We start from the raw sequence: 27,230 nt of genomic DNA, 5'->3' as shown, positions 1-27,230 counted from the left end.
TCTTCAATCCTTACTGAAAGATTTGGCCGAATACCGAACCGAAAATGAATTTGCAGATGCAAATTAGGGTCTGGAAAGGAAAAAGTTTAAAAATATGTTTTACTTCCTTGTTTTGTGCAGAAAAGTCATGTGATCTCCCTTCCCACCCCCAATCTAAATATGCAAATTATGATTCGGATTCGGTTCATCCATGCACAAGGATTCTGCCAAATCCGAATCCTGCTGAAAAAGGCAGAATCCCAAGTGAATCCTGGATTCAGCGCATCCCTAGCTGGAACTAGGGGTAGGCAGAGTAGGCATCTTCCTAGGGTGCAAAGTTGGGGGGCACCAGGCACCTACTTTCTCTGCCTCCTACCCCTAGTCCGGTCCCCTCTCCCCTCTCTGCCCAACAGTGTGTTGATTCGCTTGTGCTTGTCTATTCGTGTTGCTTAGGGCTACTGGCCGGCCTGGCCCGGCTCTGGTTGGAGGAAAGTCGGAATATACAGTAACTGAGCTAAAAGTTGACCTATGTGTTCTGCTATAATATTTTATAACTTTCAAGTGTTGCTGCTTAGATTGTTTAGACATACAGGAGGGATTTGGAACTACTAATTACAATTTGTATACACAAATCTATTTTAGGTGTAGGTCATTTTTAAGAAATAACAAAAACCATTGTCCTGAAGATGGCTTATAGTACACAACACATATATAAAATAAAGAAAACACCAACTGAGGTACCGATACATCTGCTGGATATCTCTGCACTGCCACTTGTTGCTGACACAGTGGTGGTCTTTGTAGTTCCTGTGCTACTTCCAGTAGTTCTTCCTGTGCTGCCCAGATTTGCACTGGTATTTGTAATGTGTACAGTTACCACACTTGCACTTGTATTCCCAGTAGGTACAGATCCGACACTTGCAGTTGGGTCCCCAGTAGGTACAGATCTGGCACTTGCAGTTGGGTCCCCAGTAGGTACAGATCTGGCACTTGCAGTTGGGTCCCCAGTAGGTACAGATCTGGCACTTGCAGTTGGGTCCCCAGCAGGTACAGATCTGGCACTTGCAGTTGGGTCCCCAGTAGGTACAGATCTGGCACTTGCAGTTGGGTCTCCAGTAGGTACAGATCTGGCACTTGCAGTAGGGTCCCCAGTAGGTACAGATCTGGCACTTGCAGTTGGGTCCCCAGTAGGTACAGATCTGGCACTTGCAGTTGGGTCCCCAGTAGGTACAGATCTGGCACTTGCAGTTGGATCCCCAGTAGGTACAGATCTGGCACTTGCAGTTGGGTCTCCAGTAGGTACAGATCTGGCACTTGCAGTAGGGTCCCCAGTAGGTACAGATCCGGCACTTGCAGTTGGATTCCCAGTAGGTACAGATCCGTGACTTGCAGTTGGGTCCCCAGTAGGTACAGATCCGGCACTTGCAGTTGGATTCCCAGTAGGTACAGATCCGGCACTTGCAGTTGGATTCCCAGTAGGTACAGATCCAGCACTTGCAGTTGGATTCCCAGTAGGTACAGATCCGGCAGTTGCAGTTGGGTCCCCAGTAGGTACAGATCCACGACTTGCAGTTGGGTCCCCAGTAGGTACAGATCTACGACTTGCAGTTGGGTCCCCAGTAGGTACAGATCCACGACTTGCAGTTGGGTCCCCAGTAGGTACAGATCCACGACTTGCAGTTGGGTCCCCAGTAGGTACAGATCTACGACTTGCAGTTGGGTCCCCAGTAGGTACAGATCTACGACTTGCAGTTGGGTCCCCAGTAGGTACAGATCCAGGACTTGCAGTTGGGTCCCCAGTAGGTACAGATCCACGACTTGCAGTTGGGTCCCCAGTAGGTACAAATCCACGACTTGCAGTTGGGTCCCCAGTAGGTACAGATCCACGACTTGCAGTTGGGTCCCCAGTAGGTACAGATCCACGACTTGCAGTTGGGTCCCCAGTAGGTACAGATCTACGACTTGCAGTTGGGTCCCCAGTAGGTACAGATCCACGACTTGCAGTTGGGTCCCCAGTAGGTACAGATCCACGACTTGCAGTTGGGTCCCCAGTAGGTACAGATCCAACACTTGCAGTTGGGTCCCCAGTAGGTACAGATCCACGACTTGCAGTTGGGTCCCCAGTAGGTACAGATCCACGACTTGCAGTTGGGTCCCCAGTAGGTACAGATCCACGACTTGCAGTTGGGTCCCCAGTAGGTACAGATCTACGACTTGCAGTTGGGTCCCCAGTAGGTACAGATCCAGGACTTGCAGTTGGGTCCCCAGTAGGTACAGATCTACGACTTGCAGTTGGGTTCCCAGTAGGTACAGATCCAGGACTTGCAGTTGGGTCCCCAGTAGGTACAGATCCAGGACTTGCAGTTGGGTCCCCAGTAGGTACAGATCTACGACTTGCAGTTGGGTCCCCAGTAGGTACAGATCTACGACTTGCAGTTGGGTCCCCAGTAGGTACATTTCTCACACTTGTACTTCCAAGTGCACTATTTGCTGCTCTTGGAATCTGGCAGGTATAACTAACTGTTTCATTCCCAGAAAAATCTACTCTTTCACAAATACTTTTAGTCGCACAACCATATACATATTTCAAGTCTGTAGGGAAAAGAAATAACACACTGATGTTTACTCAATACTAATGTAACATTAAAAGGACAATTCAAATGGGTTTGTTATGATGGAGTTGAATAACAGCAAAAATGGGCATCAGAATTAAGATTGACAATTTTCCATTCATTTGTATGCAAACGGATAAATAGATTTTTTTTCTTTTGCAAATTCGCATTGCGCAAAAATATTCACAAACTAATGTGGTGTTTGCGTGAGTTCAGGCACGGTGCCAGGTCATTGTGTGCAAAAATAGCCTTAACAGCAATAAATTTACAACTTGCAAAAACTGTTTTGAGAAAATATTCTTGGCCAACAAAGTCATGGCATAAATATTCGTGATTTGCGATACAAGCCCGTATGGATATTCGCAGAGCAAATAAAAATTCACAATTCTGTTTGCAAATTAAATACACCACTCTTTTGCAGGTATAACCATGTGCATGGAAAATCTATTTACCGTATATACTCGAGTATAAGCCGTCCCGCGTATAAGCCGAGGTACCTAATTTTACCTCCAAAAACTGGGAAAGCTTATTGACTCGAGTATAAGCCTAGGGTGAGAAATGCAGCAGCTTCTGGTAAGTTTCAATCAAAAAATTGAGGGTTTCTGCTCCCATTGGAGGTGCTGGCGTCTCGTTTTTGGATGTCGGCCACTATTCTTGGACGCCGGCAACTATTCTTAGGTGCCGGTGACCGTTTTTGCGTTTGACCCGAGTATAAGCCGAGGTAGAGTTTTTCAGCATATTTTGGGGGCCGAAAAACTCTGCTTATACTCAAGTATATACGGTACTGTGCGAATCATTCTGCGCTGCACAAACATTATAAATGAATCCCACTGTAGTCTACTCAGGGTCTTCACCTCTAACTACTGTGCATGTCAATAACATTTTAAAGGAGAAGGAAAGTCGTCTTGCACTTGGGGGTGCCAAATGTTAGGCACCCCCAAGTGATTGTATTGACTTACCTGAAACCCTGGGTCGGTGCTCCTATCAGCAGAAAACTGCACCGGCCCGGGGTTATACCAGTGAGCACCACGGAGCGATCCTCTTCTGTCCTCTTCTTTCTTCAAATTTCCCGGGGCAGACGCATGCGCAGTAGAACAAAATAGTGACTTTTTATTTAAAGTTCGGCCTCCTGCTCTACTGTACATGCTCAGCCGCGCGAAGAAAGAAGAAGCCGGACGTGGATCTCTCCGTGGTGCTCACTGGAATAACCCCGGGCCGGTGCAGTTTTCTGCTGATAGGAGCACAGAACCATTTGGCTCCCCCAAGTGCAAGATGACTTTCCTTCTCCTTTAAAGCAATAAAACCAAACATTTATTTTTGTTTACCTGTAAACACTGTTAATTCCTCAAAACACACATTTTCATCCCCACTGCATTCCATAGTTTCCTCCTTCTCACAAGTATTTGGATTTTCAGCAGTGCAACTATCGCATATCAGTCCATTGGTTTGGTTGCTATGTGCTGGGAAAGCAAAGAAGATGATAGAGTGTCACACCCGGGGAGAAAATAAAGGTCAAGTAGTAAATGTATTTTTTTGTTCTTTTATACTTACAAACAACTTGCAAACATTGAAGCTGCCCAGTCGTGCCCCTGATTAAAACATTTTTTAATACACAAGGTTTTTATCCTGTTTCCTTAATTGTGCAGGTTACTAGGACATTATTAGAACTTGTGGAGTTTTGTATGTGGGTTTTCTTGACAACAGTTCCCAATAGCAGAGTCAGAGAGGGGCAGTTTTAAGGTGGCTGGTTGATGTGCAATGCTTTGGTGAAGTAAGGGACAAGTTTATACGGGAGTAGAACCACTGGTGATAGAGAGATGGTAAGAAATGGGGAACATTTTCCTGTAATGGAACGAGTAGCCTAAATATTAGGCAACGTATCTGGTTAGTGTGGTTGCTACAAATAGAGGGGAAAGGCAATCTGTTGGCTTATATTCACATTGTTGTTGTGTTAAACTGGCTAAATCAGATAAGTCAAGACCTATAAGCACCACACCTGAGTTTTAGTGGGCAGTGTAGGGGGGCATTAGTCAGATGAATGGTCAAACAGATCAGGGTCAAGGCAGGTTCAAAGTCGGTCATCAGGTACAAGGTCACAACTGACAGCTTTAAATACTTCAGGGACACTAGGACCTTAATAACCAAACACTTTCTAAAGATTGTTTGGTCCTTAAAGAAGAACTAAAGCGTTTGATACTGTGCCCCACAAACGACTGCTTTCTAAACTAAGGTCTGTTGGGCTTAATGAAGTCGTTTGCACATGGATAGGAAACTGGCTACAGGATCGGGTACAGAGGGTGGTTGTTAATGGGACATTCTCTACTTGGAGTAAGGTTCTTAGTGGGGTCCCCCAGGGCTCAGTATTGGGTCCACTTTTATTTAACTTGTTCATTAATGACTTAGGGGAGGGTATTGTAAGTAATGTATCAGTGTTTGCAGATGACACAAAACTATCAGCCCAATTAATTCCATCCAGGATGTGGCACTTGCAACAGAATCTTGACTAACTGGCAATCTGGGCAGCTAAGTGGCAAATGAGATTCAATGTTGATAAATGTAAAGTCCTGCACCTGGGATGTAACAATATCCACTTATACCCTTAATGGGACTGCACTAGGCAAATCCATTATGGAGACGGAGCTTGGAGTCCTTGTAGATAATAAACTTGTCTGTAGCAAGCAATGCCAGTCAGCAGCATCAAGGGCAAATAAGGTCTTGAGTTGTATTAAAAGGGGCAAAAAAGGGGGTCATTCTTCCATTTTATAGCGCACGGGTAAGGCCTCAGTTTTGGTCTTCATCACTCAAACAGGACATTATTGTAATAGAGAAGGTACAGAGAAGGGCGACTAAGCTGGTAAAGGGAAAATCTTAGCTATGAGGAAAGACTGGCCAAATTGGGGATGTTCACGCTGGAGAAGAGGCGCTTAAGGGGTGATATGATAACTATGTATAAATATAAACTATGTTACTATGTGACTAAAGAAGTAGGTAGAAATGTTGTAAATGATGTTTTGTGCTTCTGTACCAGCCCAAGGCAACCACAGCCCATTAGCAGTAAAGATCTGTGCCTCCAAAGATGCCCCAGTAGCTCCTCATCTTCTTTTCTGCTGATTCACTGCACATGCTCTGTGCTGCTGTCACTTACTGAGTTTAGGGACCCACTCACAATATACAGTACACATAGAATAGAAATGTCACAATATAAGGCTGATTAGTAATTAATACACATAATTACTACATGGCAGCACAGAAACCAGTGCAATTAGCATCAGAATTGAATAATCAGCAAACCTGTAGCATCAGCTTATATTACAGCCAGGGAAGCTCATTTTCTGCTGGATAATTAGTGACGAGCCCTAAGCTTAGCTTCTCAACAGCCAATCAGAGCCCACTGAGCATGTGAGTGTCACAGACACTTTCCAAGATGGTGACCCCCTGTGACAAGTTTGAAGTCCTGGATCATTGCTGCTATTGACAAGCTGAACCTTTAGCCTCGTGCAATAAGTTCACTATATAAAATATGGTATTTTTAGCCACACTTAGTTCTCCTTTAAGATGTCAGAGAAGGGTAAACATGGTGACCAACTTGTGTGTAAAATTGTCAAAATGACCTTTGCTTTCCATAGAAACGGCAAGATTTGTGAATGTGCTCAAGCATCGCCCCCCAGTAAGGCACCTTTCATTTTGCTTATTCTCTATGGGAGCTATGTAATAAAAGTCTCTGCCCAGGGGCAGTAACCCATAGCAACCGATCAGCAGGTAGCATTTACTGGTCACCTGTTTAAAAGTAAGCATCTTATTGGTTGTCATAGGCTACTGCTACTGGGCAAACTTTATTACATATGGGGGTATTTCTGTTGACTCCATTTGAGATATCACACAAATGCCCAGCCCCTCCAACAACATACAGTTTAGTATTTCTTTGCTCAACAAGCTGCACTCAGTGGGATATTGCCCATGACTTACATTTGATGGCTGGTGTACAATTGTTGGTGTAACAACAGGTGGTGCTTTCAGTTGTTGTTTTTCCAGGACGGCTTTTTCTTACTAAACCATCACAGTGTCTTTGCATTCCACACGTCCTGACTATGCTTTCCATCTTGACTCCACCTATTTATATTGTGGGAAGAACAAGAATCATAAAACATAACAATTTACCAATATTAGTCTTTTATACGATTACTGAGAAAATGGTTATTTGCCATACAAGGTGTAATGTTCTCTGGGAACGCACTCAATTACATGAATCATCCCCTTGGCCCTTTGGTAGAAAGTGGTTTACATTGAAGGATGAGTGCCAAAGATGCCTTTTGTCTCCATGCAGTCAACTATTATTTTCCAACTAACACTTTGGGGTTATTTATTAAAGTCCCAATGCTAAAAACTCAAAAAATTCGATTTTAACCATAAAATCTGAATTTTTTAGAGAAATAAAAACTTGAAAAAAGTCAGAATTCGAAAATACTCCATCTTCAACCTGTCGAGGTCCTGTAGAAGTCAATGGCAGAGGTCCTATATGCAATTTGAAGATATTATTGTCAGCGCTGGGCTTCGTACAATAATCTGAACATATTGGACTTTTCCACTGATCTAGAGAAAAATTCAGACTTTTCCGGAAAAGTCTCAGTTTTCGTGCGACAATTAAAAAACGTCGTGGTTTTTCCCAATCTGATTTTTTCATGGTTTTTAATGATAAATAAGGGTGGATTCTAGTTTCGTAGGACTTTTTTTATTTCAAACATCAGAAAAATTGGGATTTCGATAAATAACCCCCTTTATAGAGAATAGTACCTCTGTGAAATACATGGTTTACAACAATGGTTCCTAAACTGTGAGGCTGGTTCGCCTTGGGAATCTCGGAGCCTTGGCTGTGGGCCGGTGGGGGATCAGCTGAAGGGTCAGTTGGGGACATTTTCATTAGAAAATCTATTAGAATTTTTCTCCATAGATTGTTCTGAACCACATGTTGAAGGCCAGATAGAGGAAAGTTTGGCTTGAGTTCTTATTTGATGTCCTGTATATATCTCGGGATAGATAGTTACGTTTGGTTGAAAAAAGACCAAAGTCCATCAAAATCAACCCCTCCAAATGAAACCCAGCATCCATACATTCACCCAATGAAACTATATATACCAATACAAGTAGAAGACCTGTTATCCAGAATGCTCGGGACCGTGCAGATCTTTCTGTAATTTGGATCTTCATACCTTGGGGCAAATTCACTAAGCGCCGAAGCGCCGAACGCTAGCGTTAATTCGCTATCGTTTGTCATTTTCGTTACTGCGCAAATTCACTAACGAACGCTGGCGTAGTTTCGCTAGTGTTACTTCGCACCCTTATGCCAGGCGAATTTTCGCTAGCGACGTCGCAAATTCACTAACTTGCGCAGTGTACTGAACGCTACCTTTTACGCTAGACTTCCTTCGCCACCTCAGACCTGGCGAAGCGCAATAGAGTAGATAGGGATTGTTTCAAAAAAAGTAAATTTTTTTTCTAAGTCCCAAAAAACACTGGCGTGTTTTCTACATGATGGCTGATAGGCTGAAAAAGATCAAAATTTTTTTTGGGGCTCCCCTCCTTCCCCCCTACATTTCCTGACTCATGGCAACTTACCTAGACAGTGGGCACATGTGTAGGGCAAAATAAAATTTTTATTTGCTGATTTGAAGGTTTCCCAGGCATTTGTAGTGCTGATACGTATTCCTCCATTGAAATTTGAATTTCGCGCCGTATGCAAATTAGCATTCGCTAGCGTAACTTCGCTTTACATAGCGAATCAACGCTAGTGCAACTTCGCAACCTTACGCTACCCCTGAGCGCAACTTCGGAGTTTAGTGAATTTGCGGAGCACTGGCGAAACTACGCCTGGCGAAGTGCGGCGAAGCACGGCGAAGTTGCGCCTGGCGCAACTTCGCATCTTAGTGAATTTGCCCCCTTAAGTCTACTAGAAAATCATGTAAACATTAAATAAAGCCAATAGGCTGGTTTTGCCTCCAATAAGGATTAATTATATTTTGGTTGGGATCAAGTACAAGCTATGAAAATGGATCCCATACCTGTCTATAGTAACTGTATATTTTGGATGTTCTGCTTGTCCAAGAAATACTATCTAAGGCAATAGTGATTCAGCTGGGTTTCATTTGGAGGGGCTGAACTTGATGTTGTTTCTTTTCAGGGTCAGTTATTAAATTGCCTCATTTATATGGGGTCTCAGTAGAGGTATCAGTAAATCACAGCTTGTGTTATAGGTTGGCATAGTTGCCATTCGGATTCAATCTGCTCAAACCCCGTGTGGACAAAGGACTGCTGTAGATGTTTAGCACCCTATACATTCATTGTTAATGCTGGAATGTATAACTATATGGAGAATATCATTGCAATTGGTCTGCTTTTGTCTGGTTAGGTGAATGCTATCTGAAAACATATTGTATGATGGTTTTTGCTGACACCTGCTAATTTAATTTTGGAGTTCAGGTAAAAGTAATACTTTTTTTTTTAGCTTTTTTTTCCCTTGAGAGAAAGAGAAACACTATAATTACTGTAATTCTTCACAATCAGCCTCAGCAAGCCAAATATCTTACCTTGAATTTCTACTTTGTGACGTGTTGTACACACATCCCCCGAGGAACAAGTCACGCTATTGCCTGTGCACGAGGAACCCGAAGATTTGCACTCTGTGCAGGAAGTGGAAGAGTCTAAACAATAAAAGAACAGAATTGAAACTCATTTGACTTGTTTTTTAATAATTATGTGAAATTATTAATTTCTGTTGATTTTTAGGGCAATGGGGTAATTTCCAACTCTGTGAGTTGATGGCAGAAAACTGGGAATTGTCCCTCAATTGACTTTAATGGTGATCACCTGGACCCGGTGTAGACATCATTTAGGCCAATCACCTCTCAGAATTTATGAACAAAAGTTGACTAAACCAGGAGCCCACACTGGCAGGGTCCAGACGATTAGCCTTAAAAATCTCCCATTGCCCTTAAATATTCCATAAAATCTTGCAAATACTTTTTTCATGAGATGAGCTAGACTAAACCCAAGTTACAATTGTTTCTTTAAGGTTCTTCGGGCTGTGGGGAGGGGGTGAGTCAATTGACGGTTTCATGGTGCAAATACAAATCAATAGAAATTCAGTACATTTTAGAATTGTGGAATTATATATATTATATAACCTATACTGTACGTATCACTCAATTCTGTCCAATGGCATGGCTCTTGTTGCCTACCCTGTAACTAAAGCACCTTTATTTGATTTTATCACAAGGCAAAAAAAAAACACCAACCATATCATACAAAAAGCAACTTCAAGTACCAGTTATTTTAGCATTGCTGCATTTAAATGTAAGATTAAACCCTCCAATGTTCACAAACAGGGGCTCGAGACCATCAAGGCCACCAGGACCGCAGGAACTTCTGGTGGCGCAACCACGGACTGCCTTTGTGCTGTTTCCTGTATAATATAAAAGTCTTTATTAATGAGTGTGCTGATGGAGACCACATTTATTAACAAAAAAATATTAAAAAAACAGCTGTTAATCAGCTGGTTTGTGTAAAGTTGTAGGGGGTTATTTATTAAAGTCCGAATGCCAAAAACTTGAAAAATCCAATTTTTTTTAATATAAAATCTGAATTTATAGTGAAACAAAAATCGAAATTTTCAGGATTTATTATACCCAGAGGATGGAAAAAGTCAGAATCCGAATATCTGGCATCTGAGACCTGCCGAGGTTGAATATAAGTCAATGGGAGAAGTTCTGAAGATATCCTGATCTGCTCTGGGTTTCTTGAAATAATCCAAAAATGTAGTGGTTTTCGGGCAAAAATCTCCAAAAAATCTGAGATTTTGGGGGCGGAAAGTCCGAAAAATTCATACGATTCAACATTTTCACCGTTTTTTCCCGCACAGGAAATTTTCAGGAAAATGTATTGATAAATAAGGGGAAATAACCCGTTCGGATTTGGTCTATATATTTCAGAAAAGAATGTGATAAATTCAGATTTTGATAAATAACCCCTGTAAAGTTGCTTATACTTATATTTTCTTTCACTGGAAAACATCTCATTCTTGCATGCATTGGCAAACATCTCATTTTTGGGTTTAAGTCCAAGAATCAAAGTATTAATGATATTGTCCTTCCAACCCCAAAGAAAACTCACTCCCTCAATCCTCCAGGAATGCTTTGGAGGTCTTTCTTTAGGGCTCAGTACATTAAGCATTCTGATTGCAATTACTTGAAGATCACAAGGACGAGGATCACCTTGTTGATGGCAGAGGACATGTTGGCTGTAGAAGACACAATACACCCAATTTATAGCATCAGGATGCATTTTGGCCTGTCTTGCCATAAAAAGGTGGATACCACAGGAGAGATAAACATGCAGGGGGTGCAGATGTTGGTTCTGACTATTGAAACAATGGAGGAAAAGCCATATTGCCTTAATAAAATACACCATTTCTGGCAATACCTTACATGTTTCTTCACAGGTCTGTTAATCAGCTGGTTTGTGTAAAGTTGTAAAGTTGCTTAGGCTTATATTTTCTTTCACTGGAAAATGACTCATTCTTGGGTTTACATCCAAAAATCAAAGTATTAATGATATTGTCCTTCTAACCCCCAAGAAAGCTCACTCCCTAAATCCTCCAGGAATGATTTGCTTTCATCGTTGTGCTTTTATTGGTGAAGGAAATATTGTTTGTCTATAGGCACAGTAGATAAAGAGGAGAAGAAGACAATGGCTGGAATCTTATTGGAGTTACCTGATATGCTTGAGTACTCAATGCACGTACTCTCCTTGTCGATGCATTGTATTGTATCCTCGCTGTTACAGGCAGTGAAATCAGAATCTGTGCAGGTCGGGCATGAAATTTCAATCAACTCGGAGCTGTCAGAGGGCACTTTCAACAAAAGAGAAGACAAATGAAGGCATATCTGTTATTGTTGAGGCACACTACAGATCTGATGCTCTGCTGGCTAAAATGGCCTAGCACTGGAGAAATTCAGGATAGAAGTGCTACTTTCTAACAAAAAGCAAAATAGATCACTTCATTATATTAGTGCAAGAATTGACATTGGATAATCCTATCACAACTACACAGTATCTTCAGATGTGACCTCTTTGAAGAGTTACAATGTGCCATTGTGATTGGATTAGTGGAAGAGTTTATATGCCGAGAACTTCCCACAACAGTCAGTTGAACTGAAGAAGCTGCTCGGATGAGTAGTGAAACGTCTTCATTGATTACTCAGCAAGTCCAGTTGTTTTTAGATTGACCTATACTAGATAAGAATTGACTAGTGACAAAGTTACAGTAAATCATCTTTTCCCAAAATTTGTTTACTAGATATTAAGGGTCATTTATAGCTGCAGGTGAATGCAGGTAAGTTACACTTATTGACAGCATTCAGGTACTTACGCCCAAACAGACATTTTGCATTTACATATAGTTTCCCCAAACTCGTTGTGTCTGATCTGCCCCTTCTACTGAATGATGTGCAAGTGAACCTATTGCTGCTGAGGAACCCTGGAGCTGATGCCACCCTGGAGGTTTTTGTGTTTAGAGACACAGAAGAAATAAAGTTCCTGCCCCATAGAGTAAATAGTTGGCCAATGAGTAGTTGGCTGCTATTCACAATAATAGGGGCACTGACTCATATGTGCAAGAATGGACAATGTACTTGTCTAGTTCTTAAAAAGGTAGGATCTGAGTTTAGTTGTGACATCTCAATGACAAAGTTTACATAGATAACAGCTGAAAGACGAGTATAGAACTCTTAATGCGACCCCATACTAAGCTGAATCAGAACAAAGGTTTTGTTAGCATAAGGGACAGAGCAGGGGGCCCAGCCAGGGGGGAGGGGTGATCTGCTGTATTTTGCTGCTGAAGTTTAGTGCCCACTGTAAGCAAGCAGATGGAGGATGGGTGGCCCAGGCAATGAGGGGACAGCCCCCCCCTGAAGATTTTTTTTTGGGGGGGGGGTCACTTGTATTTAAGCCACTGGGACAGAGAAGGATGAGTTAGAAGAGTCAGATGAGAACCAGGTAGAAGCTTAATTGTGGATACCAAGGGATACCAACCAAGTATGGAGCATAAATCCAGGTTAGATGAATCATTTCCATCTCAAATTGAACATATTAATCTTGCCTCATCTCAATACAACCTTTTGTGTCTCCGTATGTTCTGGGACATTTCATCCATCCCACTCAAAGCCATTGCCACCAATATCCAATACCATCCACTGCCTTAAAATGTTCTTTCTTGTTTCTTCTTATCTTTGGATTTCCATTCTGACATTTGTCTGTATTCTCACTCTTCAAAAGTAAACTCATATCTTATGCTTTGCAGCTCCAGTGCTGAATGTAACACAATCTTGGTATTTATGGCCAGTGCCCTTGCTGTTGTAAATAGCAACACACAGGACCGCCTACTTAGATTGTAAAGTCTATGGGACACTTACCGCCTATCTTGTGCTTCTATTAAAGGGATCCTGTCATCGGAAAACACGTTTTTTTTCAAAACACATCAGTTAATAGTGCTACTCCAGCAGAATTCTGCACTGAAATCCATTTCTCAAAAGAGCAAACAGATTTTTTTATATTCAATTTTGAAATCTGACATGGGGCTAGACATTTTGTCAATTTCCCAGCTGCCCCTGGTCATGTGACTTGTGCCTGCACTTTAGGAGAGAAATGCTTTCTGGCAGGCTGCTGTTTTTCCTTCTCTATGTAACTGAATGTGTCTCAGTGAGACATGGGTTTTTACTATTGAGTGTTGTTCTTAGATCTACCAGGCAGCTGTTATCTTGTGTTAGGAGCTGTTATCTGGTTACCTTCCAATCACTCTTTACTGCTGTACTGCAAGTTGGAGTGATATCAGCCCCTCCCTTTCCCCCCCCCCCAGCAGCCTAACAACAAAAAATCTGTTGTTAGGCTGCTGGGGGGGAAAGGGAGGGGGTGATATCACTCCAACTCGCAGTACAGCAGTAAAGAGTGATTGAAGTTTATCAGAGCACAAGTCACATGACTTGGGGCAGCTGGGAAATTGACAATATGTCTAGCCCCATGTCAGATTTCAAAATTGAATATAAAAAAACCTGTTTGCTCTTTTGAGAAATGGATTTCAGTGCAGAATTCTGGTGGAGCAGCACTATTAACTGATTCATTTTGAAAAAAATTTTTTTTTCCCGTGACAGTATCCCTTTAAGTTTCATGTGACATTATTTATAGGCAGTATGTGACTTTTGAGAGATATTATACATATTATAAAGCAAATCAAACTTCCCACTGACGAAAAGCAGACATTGATATTATTTTTGTCCAATCAATAGTCCATAGGATATCTCCCTCGTTCCTCAAAAAAGTCCACATTAAGCCATGTGTTCTGTCTTGCACTGTAATATCTATCCTACACATCCTCAAACAACTGCGTGGACTTGTACAAAAAAAGCCACCGAATACAGTTTTGAATGACAATGTTCCCATTACACACCTGCTGAATCCTCAGTTAGGGTATATAGGGTTGCCACCTTTTCCCATAAAGAAGACTCCTATATTTTATTTATCTTTCCTAATAATAATATCAGCCAGGTGGAACCTTTAAGTGGACCTGTCACCCAGACACAAAAATCTGTATAATAAAAGTCCTTTTCAAATTAAACATGAAATCCAATTTCTAATTTTTATTAAAGCATTCATAGCTGTTGTAAGCTCATTTAAAAATCTCAGCTGTCAATCAAATATTGTCTGCCCCTCCTCTATGCCCGGGGCATAGAGGCGGGGCAGACAATTACTTTCACTTTCCATTCAGCACTTCTTAGATGTCACTGCGCTCCCCACATTCCCCCGTTCTCTTCACCATATAATTGTGTAACCAGGACATGGGGACGGACATCAGGTCCCCCATTCTGGTGCACAAACAAGATTCTGAGATGATACAAGTCTTGTCTTAATAACAGTGTCCACAAAATGGCTCCTGCCTGCTTGTTATAATTATGAATTCCCAGACTAAAGGAAACAAGATTCAAATAATTTATATAGTGCAATTAAAGTTCATTTTGCTTGACTTATGTGATAAAATAGGATTTTCAATAATTTTTTTGGGTGACGGGTCCCCTTTAAGGGTGGCCACTTTGATACCAAAGATGTAGAACATATGAGAAATCTTGGCCAAGGGTTTTCTAAGGAAACTAAGAGGAAAGAAAATGGGTAAGCCTAGGACAGGGATCCCCAACCTTTTGAAGCTGTGAGCAACATTCAGAAGTAAAAGGAGTTGGGGAGTAACACAAGCATGAAAAATGTTCTTGGGGTACCAAATAAGGGCTGTGATTGGCCATTTAGTAGCCCCTATGTGGATTGTCAGCCTACATTGAGTCTCTGTTTGGCAGTGCACCTGTTTTTTATACAACTAAAACTTGCCTCCAAGCCCAGAATACAAAAATAAGCTCCTGCTTTGAGGACACTGAGAGCAACATCCAAGGGGTTGGAGAGTAACATGTTGCTCGCAAGCTACTGGTTGGGGATCACTGGCCTAGGAGTTTGTTTCTGAAAAAATATTGTAAAGCTGACAGAGGGAGTTGCTGAGTTAATTCAGTAAGTATTATTCATTTGGTATTAACTGTGGATATCAGGATTTTAGATTAAAATTATATACATATGGGTTAGGTATTGTATAAAATGCAATGATTATAGAATAGGACACTGCCACAGAACAGCTGTGTTAGACTCTACACTTCAAGGTTAGAGGCCTTTCTACTAATTAGGGTTGTAGAATGTTTACATAGAACTAAGAATACATCTGTTGTCTCATGTCACAAGTATTCCTAGTGCAAGGTTAAGAAAGACACTTATAGCCCCAAAAACACACCCACTGCACAGATACCATTCTGGACACTGTGCTAGCACAGCAAATGTACTTATTTGGACTGTACTTAGGTCAGGAAGAATTGTACTAAAATGGACATAGAGGCATAGTTATATTAAACCAAGGACGATGATTGGATGTCAAGGGATCAGCCCCATGGAAGAAGAAATGGTTAAATAATCATCTGTTGTATTGCTTATTGTCCCCCAACGTCCTCACGAGCTTTCAGGGCGTGTGAGCTATTATTTAATACTCTGTATTGTAATACTCTGTATTAATGTATACCGTATATACTCGTGTATAAGCCGAGTTTTTCAGCACCCAAAATGTGCTGAAAAACTCGACCTCGGCTTATACGCGGGTCATACCGTAGCCAATCCCTCACCGGCCGCAGATACGCTCCTTCCGCGGCCCTAACACCTCCCTCTCCCATAGCGCAGGACTGTCTGTGTGATCGCCGCCCGGAGCAGGTCCAGGAGCTCCGGGCGGCGCGTCCTTCCCTGCCGGCGTTCGCTCTCAAAATGGCGGCGCCCATGGCCGCCACGTGGGTAGCGGCCGGCGCCGCTACCCACGTGGCGGCCATGGGCGCCGCCATTTTGAGAGCGAACGCCGGCAGGGAAGGACGCGCCGCCCGGAGCTCCTGGACCTGCTCCGGGCGGCGATCGTTACAGTGTTAGAGTTTACAAGGTAATGAATGGAGCCTGTGACATCAGCAATACAGTCACTCTTGTTAAGGCTGCAGAAGATTCTGCATTGTGTCAGTTGTGCGTTGCATGGTGTCGGGCCATCCATTCTTTAATAGCTTAATGAAAAACTCAACATCAGAAAATGTTTATGGATCAGCATGGAACTGATGGAAGGAGCGTATCTGCTCCTGGACCTGCACTGGACCTGCACAGACAGTCCTGCGCTATGGGAGAGGCACAGACAGTCCTGCGCTATGGGAGAGGGAGGTGTGTTGGGGCCGCGGAAGGAGCGTACGGTATGGTACCTTTTTTCTGCTTTCCTAGGTGCAGCACCTCATTGATCTTCTGAGCAGCCATGACAGGTGGGAGGTCACAGGGAAAACAAGTGGCAATTGTCCAGCTAATAGTTCTGACTCTTTTAAATCGTTTTAGATAGATTTCTATGCCATAAAACATGATTACACATTTACACATTCACATTTTGAAATCTGACATGGGGCCCCTAGGCTTATACACGAGTCAATACATTTTTCCAGTTTTCTTAGGTAAATTAGGTACCTCGGCTTATACACGGGTCGGCTTATACACGAGTATATACGGTACCTCAAATAAAGCTGTCTGGTTAATATCCTGAGAGAATCTGTTTGGTTCAAGTCAGGCCCAGGGGGAACTTCGGGGCCAGGCTCGATTTGAGTAAGTATTTATTTAAATCCAAGAGAGACTTACTCATCGTGGCTGAGAATCTTATATCCCTGGAGGACTATAGGAGCATAAATCCGACATTAACAAATTACCAAAGTGTTTCAACACATAAGGAGGTTAAGAAAGTAGCTTCCAGAAAGCTAAAGTTTAACTATAAAAGAGGTAAAAACTTGGATGGGATGTGGTCTATGTATTAGAGACCACAAACAATAACAAGACACATACAATATAGCTATATGTCATTATGGGATCTGTTATATAGAAACCTGTTATCCAGAAAGCCATGAATTAAGGGAAGTCCATCTCCCATAAACTCCCATTTTATCCAAATGTTTAAAAATGATTTTCTTTCTCACGATTATAATAATAAAACAGTCGCTTGTACTTGATCCCAACGAAGATATAATTAATCCTTATTGGAAACAATGTATTTATTTCTTTATGGTTAAATTACATTTTTAGTAGATCCAATTTAAAGAATGGTTTATCCCTGAATGGCATTCTCGCTCAGAAACCTTCTCCCAAAGCAAAGTTAAAATAAAATTCAGAGCACTTTCACTACTTTTAATTACGTTTAACCCCCTCACATAAAATAGCAGGTACTTATCCATTGTAACACACAAGTAAACTGTACTTACATGGGGGTAATTGAGGAGTACAGTTGTCAGTGTTACAACAAGAGCTGACCATCTTGATACTTCCCCCGGCGAAACCGATGCTTGCAGAGAAATCACATTGCTCTATTGGCGCACACGATCGGATCAGAGTCTTTGTTTCATTTACATCTTTGCATCAAAATATGGAACAAAATACAGATCATTTGATAAAATACGAAATTCTGTGGCACAAGAGCATACTTTGTAATAAATGAGGTGTCATGGGTTAGTACACATATTAATTTTAATATATGGTATTTTTTTTTTGCCTTCCACTATCTGCAACCATCAGCCCCATAAAACCATTGTCAGTATCATGTGTTCAAGTGGAGCACTCCTGCATGCTATACTAAGGGGCAGATTTACTAAGCTCGAGTGAATAGTTCAAATACAAAAATATTCGAATTTCAAAGTAATTTTTGGGTACTTCGACCATCGAATTGGTCAAATTCAATTGAATTCGATCAAATCGAACGATTTGAACAATTCGTCGTTCGACCATTTGACTATTCGATAATCAAAGTACTGTCTCTTTAAAAAAAACTTTGACTTCATACAAATTAAAGCTACCAAAGTGCAATGTTAGCCTATGGGGACCTTCCACAGCACTTTTCTAAGTTTTTTTTGATTGACTAGAAATCCTTCAACCGATCGATTAAAATCATTCGAATCGTTTTTTATTCGATCCTTTTGCACTAAAATCCTTCGAATTCGATATTCAAATTCGAAGGATTTTACTTGGGTTTTTTAACCCTCGAAATTCGACCCTTAGTAAATCTGCCCCTAAGTATCGACATGACATTTTTGAAGACTAAAGATTTGGTTGGATTTGAGTTTTGTAAAAAGTGGTTCTATTTAACCAATTTAAAGGAACAGTAACACCAAAAAATGTAAGTGTTTTAAAGTAATGAAAATAAAATGTAGTGTTGCCCTGAACTGGTAAAACTGGTGTGTTTGCTTCAAAAACTCTACTATAGTTTATATAAACAAGCTGCTGTGTAGCCATGGGGGCAGCCATTCAAGCACAGGATACACAGTAAATAACAGATAAGTACTACTATAGTTTATATAAACAAGCTGCTGTGTAGCCATGGGAGCAGCCATTCAAGCACAGGATACACCGCAGATAACAGATAAGTACTACTATAGTTTATATAAATAAGCTGCTGTGTAGCCATGGGGGCAGCCATTCAAGCACAGGATACACAGTAGATAACAGATAAGTACTACTATAGTTTATATAAACAAGCTGCTGTGTAGCCATGGGGGCAGCCATTCAAGCACAGGATACACAGTAGATAACAGATAAGTACTACTATAGTTTATATAAACAAGCTGCTGTGTAGCCATGGGGGCAGCCATTCAAGCACAGGATACACAGTAGATAACAGATAAGTACTACTATAGTTTATATAAACAAGCTGCTGTGTAGCCATGGGGGCAGAAATCCTTAAACATATGAATATTATAATTTCTCTCTCTCTCTCATTTAGAGTTAAAAGGCCTTAGATAGCGGAGAGCTAAAGAAGCTTCTGCTGAGCTTGGGGCCCTGGGACCTTCCAATCAAACTCTGAGAAGTCTGGGTTGAATTCCTGTGTTGTTCCTTCTGGCCTAATCTTGTGGATCAGTTAAGGAATCTCACTTAGTTAGGAATATAGGGCAGGTACATTTCATTCATAAAACATTTTAATACAACAAACAAAAAAAATGATCATCTTTAGTGTTTCATAGAAGAAAAATGTTTTGTCCATCTAAAATTATTTCGGGTAAACAGAATCTGTGTTGGGTTTAGACTTGACCAAACCAAATCTGAACACTAATTCTAATTTAGAATTATGAAATTATCACGTGTCTTTAGACTGGAAGTTGATGATTTTTTTGCAGATTATTCTGTGAGTTTAATGCTTTGTAAATGCAAATTAGCGTTCACATTCAGTTATGAATTTTGGCCAAATTTTACAGTGGAGTCTGTATCTTATCGAATCCTAAAATTGGGCATTTTAGTGCCTCCCTAAAGATTTTCGTCTGTCGATGTGAATTCTTGGGACTGTGGGGAGTGAAGAGAAGCCGTACGGTGAACAACATTCAGTGGAGAAGTGGAAGAAGCAGAATCGGAGCGTTGGACATGGAAGATTTATCGTGAAAGCACCGTGAGAGCTTAGAGACCTCGGAGGGGGGGCGAAAGGAAAGAATCATAAGTGGAAGAAATAGTGGATGTTTATTAGAATTGTGGAGAACAGCTCTTGGAGAATGAATAAAAATGGAAAAGTGTTTGCTTTGTGATTAGGAAAGTCAGGGATGTTCTGTATAGACATACACATTTAAAGGAGAAGGAAAGGTTAAAACTAAGTAAGCCTTATCAGAAAGGTCCATCTAAATATACCAGTAAGCCCCCAATGTAATGTTGCTCTGAGTCCCCTGTCAAAAGAAATACTGCATTTCTTTCCTTCTATTGTGTACACATGGGCTTCTGTATCAGACTTCCTGCCTTCAGCTTAAACCTCATTGCCCTGGGCTTGAGCATGCTCAGTTTGCTCCTCTCCCCCCCTCCCTTCTCTACTGTAATCTGAGCCCAGAGCAGGGAGAGACTCAGGCAGGAAGTGATGTCACACCACATTAATACTGCAGCTCCTATCCTAGAGAGTTTCTAGAGCTTTTTACTCAGGTATGGTAAAACATTCTACAGAATAAATATAGCATTCTAGATTGCACTATTGCAGCTAATCTATTGGCAATAAAATGCCTCTGTAGGTTTCCTTCTCCTTTAAAGGAAGGCTGAATACATGGCAAGAGCCAATACCTGGAGATCATGTAAAACTGAGATTTGAATGAACTCAATGACAAGGGTTAAACTCAACCTAGTTATTATAACATTTGCGGTGTCACAATAAATATTCTTTACTTAATAAGGTTTTCTATTTCTTTGCATTATTAGAACTTACCATTGGTTTCTTCAATGTACCAACTGATACAATATTCTCCACTCGCGCATTTTGTGTCTGTGCAGTTAGTTCCCCCTATACACTCAGTGCATAACAGCGGAGAGGCTAAAGGGAAAAAAAAAATCAACATCAAAATATCTGTTCTGGAAAAGTCCCAATACCTTGGTGGTATCTTCTGGTACCCATTCTCTCAAATCTAAATTTTAGAGGATAAGTAGCAATGAGAGAATTTTTTCAGCAGCAAAATTCCGCTACCAAAAAAATTTCACAGTGGCAAAAAAGTCACCAAAAAAGACGCCGATTGACTTTAACGAATTTGGACAAAAAAGCTGCCGAGACAAAAAACTCGTTGAGACAAAAAAGTTGTCACAAGAGAAACACCCATTGACTTTAATGCATTGAGAAAAAAATTGTTGCATGTAAAAATCTGTCACACATCATAAAAATATTTGACGCCCATTGACTTCAATGCAGTTCGTAAATTTGTTGCTGTTTTGCAATTTTTTTGGGGCGAAACGGGACAGATTTGCTCATCACGATGGGGGTTATTTACTAAACTCTGAATTTTTCTTAATTTATTAAACCCAGAGGATGGAAAAGTCTGAATCAGAAAATCCGCCATCTCAGACTTGCCGAGGTTGCATTTAAGTCAATGGGGTAAATTTATCAAAGAGTGAAGTTCCGCCACTAGAGTGAAATTCCGCAGCTCTCAATTCATTTCTATGGGATTTTGAAAGGCGTATTTATCAATGGGTGAAAGGGAAAGTTCACCCTTTGATAAATACGCCTATAAAAGTCCCATAGAAATGAATGGAGAGTGGCGGTATTTCACTCTAGTGGCGAAACTTCACTCTTTGATAAATATACCCCATTGGGAGAAGTCCAAATGATGTTTTTATGTGCGTTGGGTTTAGTGCAATACCCCAAAGTATTCAGAGTTTAAGGAGAAGTACATTAGAGAAAGGCTTAATAATAGTAACTTGTATTCCAGTTTCATATGGGCACATATAAGCTATAGGTATAATGGGTAAATAACAAATACAACTATTGCATACAGACTAATGGAATGGGAACCAAGGTAAAGATGTACAATAAACTACAAATACACAATATAAAAAGTATGTAACATTTTCTGTAGTCAACCAAAGATAAGAAGCTAGATGAAGAAATATGGAGAAATACTGTACAGTGAGTACAGGTTTGCTAATAATTTAAACTCCAGCTTTTCCATAAAGTATATATAAAATGTACAAATAATAAATACTAATTTACACGGACGAATGCAATAATACCCGAGGTTAAGCTCTATTATATATATATGTGTATGAATGTGACTGTAAGCTCCACTGGGGCCTCAAGTTGACTGGGAAAATTCTGGGATTCTCAAGTGTGTCCAGCGGAGCCACATGCAGCCCCAAGGCCTTCTAAGGGGAATGTGTCCTTTGTGACTTTCAACATTTTTGATGTGGCCACAAGTTTCTTTATTACTGAGTTCTGGCTGAGGTTTAGTGACTGAAATTAATAATGTTCTAGACTGTCTATGCTATGATGGGATGCACCAAATCCAGGATTCGGTTTGGGATGCGGCCAGGATTTGGACTTTTTCAGCAAGATTTGGCTGAATCCTTGTGTCTGGCCAAACCGAATCCGAGTCCTAATATGCAAATTAGGATTCGGATTTGGTTTGGTATTCGGCCAAATCTTTCATGAAGGATTTGGGTATTCAGCCGAATCCCAAATAATGGATTCGATGCATCCCTAATACTATGTAATATTAACAACTAAACTGCCCCTCGCTGATTTCATTTGTGCACTGTATCTTTAAATTCCTTAATTTTTTATAGTGCCAATATATTCAGCAGTGCTTATTTATACATATGCAACACTGTTGTAATTCTGACTTCCACTGGACCCTCCACACTCCCATCTGCTACACAGTTGGAGCACCAAAAGCCTAGTACATGGCAATCCTTCCTCTTTTATCAACTAGGGGACAGGACCAGTGGCGGAACTACCAGGCGGGCCAGGGCCCGCACCCCCTCAGGGCCCCCCGGCAGTCCGCGAGCCTCTGTTGCGGCGCATATTCCTGGCCAGTTTCCGGGTGTACGGAGGGGGGCGGGGCCCGGCTGTGCGTCCTGCGCCAGGGCCCGCACCCTCTAGTTACGCTCCTGGACAGGACATCCTACAACATCCTTCCACCAATGGGTGGGATACTTCCCATAATGCACAGGTCACCCCTATGTAACAACTCTAACAAAGAAAAACATTTTCACATCCCCTTCACATAAGTCCCTGCCCAAATGGAACTTACAATCTAAAGTCCTTATCACATTTATTGTGGTCAATTTCACCAATTAACTTGGCTGTTTTTGGAGCGTGGAAGGAAACCAGAGTATCCAAGGAAACCCAGGCAAGCACAGGAATAAAAATACAAACTAGCAGACGTGTTTGGGCTGGAAATAAACTGTAGACATCAGCACCGCAAGGCAGCATTGCTAACCACTATGCCACCATATTGCCTATATATCTGCTATCTGTGGCTCACTAGCAATCAAAGGCAAATTCTGGTAACCACTGATCTAGAGAGTTCATGATGAAGAGAACCTTGTTTCTACTGGTTGAAATCACTTGCCAATTTTAACTTTCAATGGACCATGGCCTACTGTCTCCTCAATTAAAGATACACATTACTATATCACTATATATTACATAGAAATCCAGAGACTTACCTGGAACAGCAAATACAGTGGCAAAATAAATCAGTACCAGAGGAAATCTCATCATCCTAGTTCTCCTCATCTCCTTTGTATCAGCAGCTCCTACGTCCAACAGCTGCTGATACAAAGAGCAAAGCTTATATAGAAAATAGAGCTTGTGGGTTGTGAAATACCCAGCAAAAGAAGAGGCTAAATAATGCCAATCAAAATGAAGTCACGCCTTCAGCCAGGCATCAGTGGAGAGAACACATAGGAAACTATCACACCTACAGGAGGTGCCAAGGACACACCCAACAATATTCTATGGCATCAGAGAGAGATCAAATAATCTTCTCTAACCTGCCATTGTTTAGAGAATTTAATAAATGCCAAATTACAGAAAGCCTACTTGACATCTACAGTACATCTTAATAGGAGCAGATTTGTTGAGGGAAATAGAGGCGTTTGGGAACTCCATGGTCTTTCAAATTCAGTCCATAGTTGGTTTTTGATAGAAAGGTTCCATTCACCGTATGCTCATTTTTTTAAAATCAGGGCATCAGGTTTCACAGGTCTTTTGGCAGATATTTGAAAGACTTAAGGTGGCCATACACGGGCAGATTAAAGCTGCCAATATCGATACTTTAGAACCCCCAACCTTTATTACTTGTGAGCAACATTCTGATGTAAAAAGAGTTGGGGAGCAACGCAAGTATGAAAAATGTTCCTGGGGTGCCAAGTAAGGGCTGTGATTGGTTATTTACATGTGAGCAAAATTCTGATGTAAAAAGAGTTGGGGAGCAAAGCAAGTATGAAAAATGCTCTTGGGGTGCCAAATAAGAGCTGTGATTGGTTATTTAGTAGCCCCTATGTGGACTGGAAGCCTACAGGAGGTTCTGTTTGGCAGTGCACTTCGTTTTTATGCAACCAAAACTTGCCACCTGCTTTGGGGCCACTGGGAGCAACATACAAGGGGTTGGAGAGCAACACATTGCTCACGAGCTACTGGTTGGGGATCACTGCTTTAGACCAATTCGGCAGCTTATCTGCCCATATGTGGGGGCTTCCGTCGGGTCCCCTGAACTGATCGGCAAGTTTGATTTTTCCCTGCGATCGAGGACCCCATTGGTTAGTTGATGTGGTCCTACGCCCTGTCGGCGCCCATTTTCTTTGTATAATTTGATTGTTTGTCCCTAGGGGATTAACCCAATATTGCCCTGCCGTTGGTGGGCATATCAGGGAAAAATCTGCTCGTTTGGCCACCTTTACAACTAAACAAAGACTTGATAAAAAGAAAACATTAATACAGAGAGAATGTTTCTGGATTTGGCTTTTACAAGCCGGGCACCCTAAAGGGTTGATTGAAGAGTTCAATATGGCATCTTTTTTATAATATGTGGTCTGCCTTTTTACAGATAAACAAGATGCCTGAATTATGCCTCAGGGACAGGTATCGTTCCCTTCTCCTTCCCTCCTTCGTGTAGGGTAAGATAATAAACCTTAAACTATTTTCTTTTTATTGTTATACGTCGTATCTTTATGTTGGCAATTTTTTCATCCCAAAAGTCATTTTCTATACAGTTTTTCACGTAAAATGTCGCAGTTTTTCTGGAAGCTTGGATGGAACCATTGCTGCTAGTTAATTCCTCTCAATGAGTTTAAATGAACTTACACGTCTAGCGGCCCATAATGATGGTGTACAATTTGTTCAATTACAATTGTTTATTATATGGTGTTTTGTGTGTTGAGTACTTTTGTACTGTAGTCAGTAACAACCAGTGCTATATTTAACCTTTGGTCCCTGGTTTGCAAACGGTTAATTATGTGTTTGTCAATAATAATTAATTATGGTAATTACTGGTTTGGTGTTATTAGCCAACAAACTCACTGATCTGTAGGCTTGACAAAGGGGCTCACCACCAAAACGTTGCATTTCCTCAATAAACTTTGCATGGGCTTGTTCCTACTTGTATCTGCCTTGAGTGCCAGTGATTCTTCTTTTTATTCATGTAAAGGGAGGTTCCTTCAATATTCAACGCTTGGGGGCACATTTACAAAGCTCGAGTGAAGGATTCGAATTAAAAAAACTTCGAATTTCGAAGTGTTTTTCGGGCCACTTCGACCATCGAATGGGCTACTTCGACCTTCGACTACGACTTCGACTACGAATCGAACGATTCGAACTAAAAATCGTTCGACTATTCGACCATTCGATAGTCGAAGTACTGTCTCTTTAAGAAAAACTTCGACCCCCTAGTTCGGCAGCTAAAAGCTACCGAAGTCAATGTTAGCCTATGGGGAAGGTCCCCATAGGCTTGCCTGAGTTTTTTTGATCGAAGGATATTCCTTCGATCGTTGGATTAAAATCCTTCGAATCGTTCGATTCGAAGGATTTAATCGTTCGATCGAACGAATAATCCTTCGATCGTTCGATCGTAGGATTTGCGCTAAATCGTTCGACTTCGATATTCGAAGTCGAACGATTTTAGTTCCTAGTCGAATATCGAGGGTTAATTAACCCTCGATATTCGACTCTTGATGAATCGGCCCCTTGATGTGTCTGTGCCAGTCCAGGTCCATAAGGAAGAACAGGCTGCATTTTGTTAATTAAACCCAAGATGAAATTCTCATGTTTAAGAGTCCTTAGTATACCGATCAAAACGAATTGCCAATTGGTTGCCATTATCTGTGCAATTTATCACCGGTATTAATAATTCAGCCCCATAATAGCATTTTTTCTTCCATCACATTTCTTTCAGTGTGTGCAGAAAGTTCAAATTCTTACTGTTGGAGCGGGTTTTTTTTGGCATCAGTCCCCATCACACAGACAACTCAGGTGCTGACTAATCACAAAGACAAAAAAAATCCCATATATTTTACGCAGTTAGATATACAATCAGCCCATGGATCTCGGATTAGATTCTCCAATCACACAGCTGCATGATGAAAGTTCCCCATATTTTACCTCCTAGTCCAAACATTAGCGCAAGATCATTTAAAGATTGTCAGTAGTGATGGGCAAATTTGTCCCATTTTGCGTTGCCGAAAAATTTGCGAATTTCCTTCGGAATTTGCAAACCTGCGCCAACTTTGTGAAGTGCAAATTTTACAATTTGCGGATGGCAAAATTGGCGCTGGCAACAATTTGGACATCGGCGACAATTTGATGCGCGCCTACTTTGTCCAATTGCATTAAAGTCAATGGCCGTGCGTTAAATTGTTGCCGGTGTCGGAATTGTCGCCGGCGTCAAAAAGCGTTGATACCGGAAAAAAAATTTCATGCCAGTTTCATGAATTTATTTGGCAGCGGTGAACCACAAATTTGCACCTGTCGAATAAATTCGCCCATCACTAGTTGTCAGGTTAACTATAAGTAAAGTTAGAGAGAGGCCTCACTTTACTTTTTTTTCAATAGATCTTAATTTTTCATTGTTTTTGAATAGTGCACCTTCATTTCTGCTTTTTTTCCATGTCACGGTTTGGTTTAGAAAAGTAATCCGGTAGTCATTGACCCTTGCGACCTAAAACCTCCTCTACAAGGCTACAGTTTTGTTACTTTTTATAGCTACTCTTTCTATAGATGTCCACTCCTTCAACGTTTTCATCTTCCAACCCCTATGTGGCTGCTAGAGTAAGGGAAATCCTAGCGAATACAATGTACAACACACATGGACAACAGGAAAATAATATATTTTGAAACTAGTACAGGAGAAGAAAATAGTGGTAAAAAGAAGAGCTTGTGAGACCAGTTTAGCTACAAGTAGAATTTACTCATCACTAGGAAATGTTACACACAATTAAGTATGAAACCAAAGGGCACCTGCATTCAACACCCCAGACTGCAAGGGAGAGATTATTAGATAATTAAGAGATAATTAAGTCATTATGAAGTCATACATTCCTGTTTAATTACACAGCTATGGCTCCTACAACCTCTTCTACATGGATTTGACCGCTCAAGTTCCAGCTATAATCTCATATGTAGGTAACTTGCTATATATATCTTCACTGGAACTGCTTGATGTCACCTAAACAATTTACTAGATTTGCACTGGTTTCTGTGCTGCCATGTAGTAATTATGTGTATTAATT

The 27,230-nt window shown here is 41.1% G+C and overlaps 1 protein-coding gene across 1 annotated transcript; it reads right to left on the bottom strand.

Moving 5' to 3' along the window:
- Positions 1-549: 549 nt before the first annotated feature.
- On the bottom strand, positions 550-23,261 carry LOC121396609 (cell surface glycoprotein 1-like). Its single transcript, XM_041571715.1, has 9 exons — positions 23,172-23,261; positions 20,443-20,547; positions 17,483-17,629; positions 11,356-11,493; positions 9,910-10,047; positions 9,173-9,286; positions 6,558-6,701; positions 3,917-4,051; positions 550-2,571 (listed from the first exon to the last, which is right to left on the bottom strand). Exons 1-9 carry the CDS (start codon positions 23,239-23,241, stop codon positions 671-673), a joined length of 2,892 nt encoding a protein of 963 aa, XP_041427649.1. The 5' UTR covers positions 23,242-23,261; the 3' UTR covers positions 550-670.
- Positions 23,262-27,230: the final 3,969 nt, after the last annotated feature.

This window comes from Xenopus laevis, chromosome 7S (genome assembly GCF_017654675.1).
Source record: "Xenopus laevis strain J_2021 chromosome 7S, Xenopus_laevis_v10.1, whole genome shotgun sequence".
Taxonomy (NCBI): Eukaryota; Metazoa; Chordata; class Amphibia; order Anura; family Pipidae; genus Xenopus; species Xenopus laevis.
This window is presented reverse-complemented; position numbering and strand designations above follow the sequence as displayed.